This window comes from Atractosteus spatula, chromosome 23 (assembly GCF_055471065.1).
Source record: "Atractosteus spatula isolate fAtrSpa1 chromosome 23, fAtrSpa1.hap1, whole genome shotgun sequence".
Taxonomy (NCBI): domain Eukaryota; kingdom Metazoa; phylum Chordata; class Actinopteri; order Semionotiformes; family Lepisosteidae; genus Atractosteus; species Atractosteus spatula.
The window spans coordinates 15,884,505-15,893,742 of record NC_142728.1 but is presented as its reverse complement, the minus strand read 5'-3'; the positions used below and the strand labels follow the sequence as shown (position 1 = coordinate 15,893,742).

Sequence of the window (9,238 nt, the reverse complement as noted above, 5' to 3'; positions counted from 1 at the left end):
ACCCTTCCTTGCAGTTCCCGCATTTCCAAACACATAAGCGGCTGTTAGTAGACAATAACACCGGCCGAAGGGCAGACGGTCACCGAGTCACTGAGGGAGGGTTGTTCGCGAAGGACGGGCGCGGCGGCGTGTCCGCAGTGACCCCCCTGTCCTGCCGCACAACGTGGCTCAGCCCGGGCACCGCCGGTGGGGGGAGATGACTCGGCTGCCCGTGAAACTGGATGATTTGTTGTAGGCGCTTTTTTAGATGAATAAAAAGGGACGGGTTCGGAGTGGTGCCTGAAGGAGGCGGCAGGGGTCCCGCGGGTCTCCTGACGGGACAACACGCTGCCGGAGAGCGGGGCCCCGGCCGGGAGCGGAGCTGGTAACGTCGAGTCAGGAGCGGCGACACTCCTGGGGTTTCGACTGCGCCTCATTACCCAGGACAACTAATTGCGGGCAGAAGCAGTTGATTCACCTGTTTTTAATGAGTTGCTGATGGGGAAAGTGCCTGCAGGCCTCTGCCCCCCCCCCAGGGAGCAGGCTGTGCCCAAGCCTGACAGGAGCGCTGCGCTGGCAGGATGAGGAACACGCTGTCCCTGCGGGGGACAGGCAGCTGGGCGCAGGGGCAGGATGGAGGGCAGGAGTGGGGGCAGGGGCAGGAGCAGGAGTGGAGGTGGGGGCAGGATGGGTAGGGGCAGCCACAGGAGCGAGGGCAGGAGCAGAGGCTGGGGTCAGGAGTGGAGGTGGGGGCAGAATTGAGGGCAGGAGCAGAGGCAGGGACCGGGGTCAGGTCAAGAGTGGAGGCAGAGGGGGTAGGAACAGAGGCAGGGGCAGGCACCAGCGAGAGGCCTCTGCTCCTTTCCTCTCCAGTACTCTGCTGCTCCTGGCCAGGACATCACATTCAAAGACTTTTATTGGCTTGACCAGTCAATTACAGTGCCAAAGCAATAACAAGGAGTAAACATTTACAGACATTTCTAATAATAATCATCAGCATTGTTATCAGATTTTTACAACAAAACATTGTTGGCGAGGATGACTGTTCTGATTTTAAAGGACAGGAGATCACAGACTGGGCTGCAGGTCTTCTCTGTGTTCCAGGTGACACATAAGCAATCAGGGGGGAAGTCTCCATGTCTGTTGTCTCACCGTTTAAAGTTGGGACTGGAGGTCTGCAAGGGCTGGAACTGTCCGGACTGTCCTACGGCCGAAGGGCCACGCTGGTTCTGGAGAGCAGGCAGGCGTGGCCACAGGATCAGGGATCACAAACGGCGTTGGGAACAATCGTTGGATGTCGCAAATTTCCCCTTGCGCTCAGGAATTTTAAAACCCAACCTGCCCAGTTGCATTTCGCGGTGGCAGCGGTTAGTCATAGACGAGCAGGAAAAAGAGTTCTGAACTAAAAAGGAGCTGCAGTAAAAATACCACACTCCTTCCTCTTTCTGTTCCCCTGTCAATTCCTTTATTTGTAAGGGCCACCAGCTCCGAAAGTGGCACGCTTCCCAGTCATGCCAAAAATGAAGGTAGGGCTTCTCAGGAGCCCTTCCAGCATGAGTAATGAACTCATTGCACTGCTGGAATTCACAGAGCCAGGTGCCAAGATGCCAACACCTCAAGACCTTTGAAGCACGCAAGACTCTTAACCTGTACCACAGCCCCAGGAAAACATCCTTGGTAGTATTAAAAAACACACACACACTTTAAAAAACCCCTAATGTCTTCTTCAGGCATCTGCATCTGTAACACCACGGCACAGCTAAATAACACTGAGGCTTCTTGCAGAAGCAATCTGCTTGAGCGCAGGCACCCGAGCGCGGCTGTGAGAACCCCACCATCGTGTCCAGGGAGGGAGTTTATTTTTCTCCCTCGGGCCTCCAAGCAGCGGGAAATCAGAGCTGCTGGACGCGTCTTTCCCTGCTGTCCGCCAGCCCTGTGGTCCAGGGTCAGGGGCCGGCTGCTGGGGAGACCCCCCCACCCCCTAACCCCTAACCCCACCTCACACCGCCTGCCTGAGCCGTGCCCGATCCTCCAGCGACCGGAGCCATTCGCTCCTTTCCCAGAGTCCACACCACCAGAGGGCGCTGTGCCATGGCCCAAAAGCGTCCGACTTCCCGCCACACGGACGCCTTGGCGGGTTCAATGCCGGACCGCGGGCCACCGGGAAGGGAAACCGGAGCCGCCCCTAGGGGGCGTGTGCCGAAGCAGTGCCCCTGGAGGTCACGCTCTGGCTGGCACTCTCGCCCTCCTCCGGCTCCGCCGCCCTGTCCTGGAAGCGCACGCCCATCCTCCTCAAGGAGCTGTGGAAGGTCTGGGTGAACTTCCGGGAGCCGAAGCAGTAGAGCACGGGGTCGAGGCAGCAGTTGGCCCCCGCCAGGACCCAGGAGGCGTAGTAGGCCACCTCGGTCCACTGCAGCAGGGAGCAGCGGTCGGGGAAGAAGTTCTTGAGCACCACGCCGACGGTCCGCGCCACCTGCAGCGGCACGAAGCAGACGGCGAAGATGGCCACGCTGCCCGCGATCATCCGCAGCGACTTGGCCTTCACGGCCCACGCCTTCTGGTTGATGGCGTTCATCTTGGAGAGGGAGCACAGCAGCAGGCCGTAGCAGGTGGCAGAGACGCCGAAAGGCACCAGGAAGCCGGGGACGAGGAGGACGAAGTTGACGGCGAAGTAGACGCCCGTGAGCTCCCCCTGGTGGATGCTCAGGCACAGCGTGTGGTTGCCCACCTGGCTGGTCTTGAGGAAGCTGAAGAAAGTCAGGCCTAAGGCCAGGAGGACCAGCCAGACGCCCAGGCACAGCTTCTTCACGAAGCCCCTCCTTCTGATCGGGGAGCTCTTGGAGAAATGCACCACGGCCACATAGCGGTGGACGCTGATGAGCATAAGGAAGAAGATGCTGCCGTACAGGTGGGTGCTGAGGAAGATGACCATGAGCTGGCAGAGGAACTGCCCGAAGGGCCAGGTGCTGCCCAGGGAGAAGTAGGCGGCCAGGAAGGGGGCGGCGGGCGTGCCGATGGCGTCGCTCAGCGCCAGGTGGAACTGCAGGATGGTCCCGGACGTCCACCTGGGCATGCGGAAGCAGAAGATCCACAGGCTGAAGGAGTTGAGCAGGATTCCCCCCAGGAACACCAGGCTGAGGAACACCGTCAGGGCCGGGCTCTGGGGCTCGACTCCGCAGGCCTCAGCCCGGCTGCTGTTGCAGGAGAGGAGGGGGAGGCTGGAGTTCATCGCTCGCCCGCGGATGTGCGACTTCAGTCCTCGACGGACGGAAAATCCCGTCAGCTTCACCGGAGCTTTTCAATTTGCAGCTAGTTAAGAAGGGGGGAAAAAAAACAGGTTATTCTGCATTTATGCGAATAATTAGTTCGATTAAAAATGAACATCAAAGGCAGAGGGTGCCGCTGTCCCCGAGGATGAAACCTGAGGCAGATTCGCACCACGTCTTACTCTGACATGACGGACACTGGTGAGGCCAGCGCTGATGGAAACAGCAGGAATATCAGGGGATACAATAGGAATTAATATCACCTCAGGGCATGTACTCCTCTCCTGCTGTTTCACCCTCAGGGCTCTTCAGTGCGAAATTGCCAACTCGGTCCAGGGGAGAATGAGCTACATACACGTCTGACAAGGAACAGTTTTCATTTTGATGGCGAGCTCAGGAGCATGCGGTCGCTATGGACTATGGGGCAGATGTTCATGCAGTGGAGGCGAGCTCATGCTGGAAACAGCACAGGTCTGGAGAGGTGCTTGGAGTGCAGTGACAAGGGTTTGGTCTATATCGCTGTAATGTAGACTTGTATTTAGTGAGACTGAACAGTTTAGACTCCTGGGTCTCAGTCCCTGCTGGTTTTGCTCATATTTATCATTTATATATATTATATTTGAGGACTTTTCCATGTTTATCCTATAGGTAGTCAACAGTTCAGGGTTATTCACCCAAGAGGCTCCACGTTTTCAAATTAAACAATTTAAATTTGAGACACAATTGAGGCAGTGGGATCCTTAATAAAATAACACAAATATTTTAATTTTTAAATAGACCCTGTTAGCACTCTGGGAGCTCAGTTAAAAACTGTTCTCTACAGTCAGACATTGTTAATGCACTTCTGCTTTGACCGTATTCTTTTACAAACATTATACATCGCCTAATGGTCTTCTTTGTTTTTAATAAATGAAGAAGAGGGATAAGTGTTTGTCAAATGAAAAAACCTGAATGTAATTCCTGCCACATTGCACTTGTGACTCCAAAACCTTTTCCCCCCCCTCCATCAGGGTTAGGAAAATCTTTTATTTCAAATCCTATTGCTCAAACGCACTTCATGGAAAAATAGCACCGGACCTTCCAAATGATTACAAATTCATTGAGAAATGAGAAATTAGCAGCACGTTATGGAATTGGGCGCCATGATAAATTAAGTGTTACAGGTGAAGACTTGCAAGCGGATTGAGAATAAAACCGGATTCCAAAAGTAGAGTATAGTGTTATATAATTTCTTACTTTTTATTAAAACGTACTTTTTATTTGCACAGTATTTTTCCCCCGTTTTATTAAATCATTTAAATCATCATACAAACCGTTTACGTTAAAAAAAACCCGACTTCAATTCCAAATTATTCTGTACCCTCGTGATGCTGTTAGAGATTCTCAATGACTTTTTCAGGAACCGGAATAATAGAGTCCGAGACTGGGTTTTTCAGCCGGCCCATCATCAGTTCTTGAAATGAAACGACACAGCGGCGCACTGGATAAGGGCTCGGTGGGGGGAGACGATTGCGGCTGTACTCACCTGTCCCCCACCTGTCCCCGGGCGCTGCGAGCTGCAGTCTGAAGAGCAGACCCCCGGCGCGCGGCTGGAGGAAGTGTGCGCCGGACTCCGCAGCTCTCGGGTGACACTCGTTCAAAAACGGAACAAGGGCGTTTTCGCAGGAGCTAGCGGCTCAGCCCCAGTTCTCTTTTCTGCGAGGACTGAACAGCATTCTTTGCAGGCGGCCGATGCTCCACACACACACACACTTGTGTTTAAAAATAAAAGAGTATTTAATTCACTGGACAGGGACTTTATTAGAAACCCCCCCAGACAGATACGCCGAGATAAGGGCAAATAACGCTCGCCTCCGCCTCCGCCTTCGCCTTCGCCTCCGCCTCCATAGCGCCTCCAAACCCTGCCTCGAGACTCACGCGCGGGCTCCAGCTTTTAATTGGGTTCCGTTAATTGGGTTTAATTAGTTTAATTAACGCTGTAGTCCGCGTGCTGGCCGTGCCGTTAGAAACTGTGAAGTGCTAAAACACACCTCACGAGAGACTATATAACATTCCTGTGATGAAGATAAGAACCGATCGAAGTTTCCACGTCGAAGAAGAGCAGGCAACGTTTCACCGTAAAACGTGTCAGACTTCATGGAAAGAACTGGGTGGAGGCCTTTAAACATGGTGATAATTACTTATCACTTATCCACTTATCACACAGCGGAAATTCGACACTGGCTGCGCCTCTGAGGGGTGACAGAGAGACAGCCTTGGTCACTATACACTCAGAATTGTACATTATATATACAGCACTGGAAATAATTACGGAGGGGGGGGGGACTGTTATAAGTCACACATGAGTCGCACATGGAGTCCTGGAAAACTGTCTTCATTCCCTACAGAGCTTTCAGTCCCAGGGGATTTCCGCGGAGAAGGAACTGTCTGTAGAGCCGACGGTCACGCAGAGTTGAGCGGCTGAGCTGGCAGGAATCACGTGACTCTCTGGTCAGTCGTGGCGGGTCCCGGCCACGCAGGAAAGCCGATCGAGGGAGTCGGGCGAGTTCGGCGAGACCGGGCAGGGTCCGGCCCCCTCTCTGCGCTATGGCGCGGTTGGGTGTCCGCATGGCTCGCTCGCTCGGTGGTATCCCCAGGAAGCGAGGCGTCGCCGCCTGCCCGTCCCGCTCCGACAGCTCACAGGAGGAGCCTGCCGTCCCCGGGCGCGACAGTCACAGACAGGTCGGGGAATGGGGGGGCCCGATTACCCCCCCCCCTCCCCATCAGACATACTCCTTGCATTGTAATCGCATTGTAACGCCTCGGCCCGCTCTACCGAGTCAACGAGCCCCACGGCCGCAGCGTGCCGTGTCAGAGCAGGCTTCTCGCTGCCGCCGTGCAGGTGCTGCTGTTGTGTCGGAGGGGGAGAAGCGGCCCGTTCCCCCTCTCTCGCCCACCCATGAGTGGAGATGGAGCCGCGTCGGTTCCAGCGCCTTGAGACGCCAGTACGAGCCAGGGGATCAAGTGCGCACACACACACACACAAAGAAAAACGAGCGGAACTCTTCAAAAGCTCCTTGCGCGTGAGAATGATCCTCCCGTCAGCTCCTCCTCTTCCTCTCAGGCCTTCCTCACTATCCTCCCGCTCTTCCTCCAGTCTCGCGCTCTCTCCGTCCTCACGGGCTGGCTGCTGACCCTGGGCAGCCCGCGGGACGGCGGCCTCCCCCCCCTGGACAGGGCGAGAGAGAGAGAGAGAGAGAGAGAGGGGGGGGAGGGTCAGGCCAGAAGCGCCGGGCCGGGCCGGGCCCAGTCATCCCAGTGTCGCCCTTCGCCAGAACCAGCTCTTTAATGACACACGTGCGTTAATCAGCTAGGAAGCAGGTGACCGAGGAGCGGGCTGCGTGCTGCCCTGGCGGGGGCGAGAAGTAAGAGCCCCAATACTGGGACACCGGGGCTGCGATACAGCACCGCCGGCCCCGGGCCACAGGCGCGCCCGCATTCCTGTTAGCGGTGCTGGGGCGATGCCGCACCCTTTTTTTTCCAGTAGAAGTGTTAAAAGGTAAGAAAATGTTCAACTTTATTTTAAAATAGTCAGATGCCCAGACAGAGAGCAGGAATGTCGCCAGAGAGCAGAATAACCGTGTACTCGGGGCAAAAGGACACAGCCACTGTTTTTCCCCCACACTCGATATAGTACTGGTACCCTGGGTGACCCCCTCACCTCTCCTCACTCCACCCCGCCCCAGGCGGTCCTGGGAGGCCTCGGGTCGGTCCACTTACCCGGAGGTCCAGACGGGCCCGGGCTGTTTCCGCGGCTTGGCCGCCTGCCGCCGGTACTGCACCCAGCCGCACACCAGCTCGTGGGCGATCATGACGTACAGCAGGAAGATGAGCACAGCCGGGTCCATCGCGCGGGGCAGACCGGGCATGAGACACCGGGGGGGGGCAGGAGAGCAGATGTCGGGGGTGATTCGGAATCGGGAGGGCGCGCTGGACCTGCCCGTCGCTGTGGACTCGCTTCGCTGCGTGGCGGGACGCCCGTGATGTTCTCCTCAGCCGGACGGGCAGCGCATCCCCGCCCGGTCTCCTCCAACAGCGATGCTCGGCGTTGGGGGGTGGTCTCGGCTCGCCAGCGGTCAGGGCGCACAGGCTCGGTCGCTAAAACTCCTATACGAATAGTTGCAATAAAATAAAAAAAATCCCACTGGACACCAGCAACCGCACTGCCACGACCTGAAATGTCCGAGAAATGAATCCTTTGTGCAGTCAAAACCCGTTTTCCTTGTAGACGCTTAAGCCCAAGACCGATAAAGCCAGGTCCCCTCTCTACGAAATGCTACATAGCGCTGGTGGATATTTAATACACGCCCAGGCATCGAGGGCAGCGAGCCGGCATTTCTCGCCGCTCGTACCGTCTGCTCGCCGATGACAAGCCGGGCCAGGTATGTGTAATCCCCTGTGCACGAACGAGCGTTAACTCGCGGCTCATGTATAATGCAGACGCGCCGCCGGCTCTCCAGCTGTTCTGTGCGCCAGAGCTGGAGAGACTGAAGACATTCCCCCTCGCGGCGCGAGGATGAAAGGGAGAGAGGATGTTGCCATGGAGACGCCGGACGTTGCCAGGGTGTGGGTGGGGGGGGGGGGGGGTGTAAAACCGTCACGGCCGTTTTGTCCTAAAATGCTGCCGCTCTCTTAACAGCCCCGGCAGGACGGATCGACTTCGCCTCACGCGTGTCGTAACCCCCTAGGCGAGAGACGGAGCTGCTGTTTGCATTCGTCAAGGTACAAATGCGTGCCTTAGATGGGCAAGGAAAGAACGTCCTTTTTCTGACCGGTTTTCCCAACACCGGGTCGCGCTGGGCAGCCGGAGCTTATCCCAGCAAGCAACGGGCGCAAGGCAGGGTAGACCCTGGACGGGACGCCAGTCCATCGCAGGACACACGCAGACACCCACGCACCCCCCCCCCCCCCCCCAAAAAAAAAAGCCGATTATCCTCCCAGCGTGTCCGACTGTGGGAGGAAACCCGCGTGAACGTGATTATTCCCGATTATTCCTATTATTGGGCCCAATTAATCGTACAAACCGTCCAACTGAGCGCTCGACGGGACCGGGAAGCAGCTGGGGTGCTGGGGTGCGGGCCCGCCCGGCGCAGGGCTGGGAGCCCCTAATAATATATAGAGGAGCGGGCGAGCTGAACCCCTCCGGGAGTCGTAGGGTGGCCCCCGCCGTACAGTGTCCCCTCCTCGCGCAGTAACCGGCGGCGGTTGGAGAGCTCCTGCGGTTTCCAGGGCAACCAGCCAGCCCGGTTGTTTACCGGGACCGGAGGAGCGGGTCTGCAGGGTCGGTAGGTGGTGGGGGGGGCAGATCCGCCGTCTTTCTGTCGCGACAGCTGTGCGGCACAGGTGAGGCCTTCAGCGCCTGGGGAGGTCGGCAGTTTAACGTGGAGACCCTGAAAGGAATTCAAAATGAGATGGATTTGCAGACGGATGTGCAGCATTTCTGATCCATTTGTTAATTGCAACTTAAAGTGCCCCCTTCCTAAGGCGCGGGGATAATGAGAACGTTTCTGGGGAGCACCGGGGAATGGGTAGGCGGACGAAGTGGGGAGCTATTGCACGGTACTACGGGGAAGTGCACCGCTAGCTCCGTGTCCTCGATCTCGCGTGGATGCGCGCACTGATAGCTCGCTCTTTCGCCACAGGCTCATGAACGGATCGGACGGCCGGAGCGACCGAGGCAAGTCCACGCCGCGGCCGGCGCGGGCTCTGGACACCGTGGTGTGCGTGGGGAAGGCGATAGGACAGCGCAGCCCCACGCGTGACCAACGGGGCGCCGGGACTCGGACTGCGACCGCACCGCATCAGGCCCGGAGAGGGGTGGGTCTTCAGCGACACCAGCTACCCCCGCGACGCGCCGGTTCGCTCTCCGGTCGGCGGTGTTTCGGGATTAACACTGAAGGGGGTTGAGAACACGCGAACTGTGCGGCTCACGGCCTCAGTTCGTTTCAGACAAG

At 57.2% G+C, this 9,238-nt stretch overlaps 1 protein-coding gene across 1 annotated transcript; it reads right to left on the bottom strand.

Moving 5' to 3' along the window:
* Positions 1–2,058: 2,058 nt before the first annotated feature.
* Positions 2,059–3,257, bottom strand: LOC148816286 (P2Y purinoceptor 4-like). The gene has a single exon (XM_088940315.1). The coding sequence runs from the start codon at positions 3,206–3,208 to the stop codon at positions 2,165–2,167; it is 1,044 nt and encodes a 347-aa protein (XP_088796441.1). The 5' UTR covers positions 3,209–3,257; the 3' UTR covers positions 2,059–2,164.
* Between the last annotated feature and the right edge of the window lie 5,981 nt (positions 3,258–9,238).

Bases quoted from the DNA above. Each gene is read 5' to 3' on its own strand.
- LOC148816286 (XM_088940315.1), bottom strand. From the start codon at position 3,208: ATGAACTCCAGCCTCCCCCTCCTCTCCTGCAACAGCAGCCGGGCTGAG.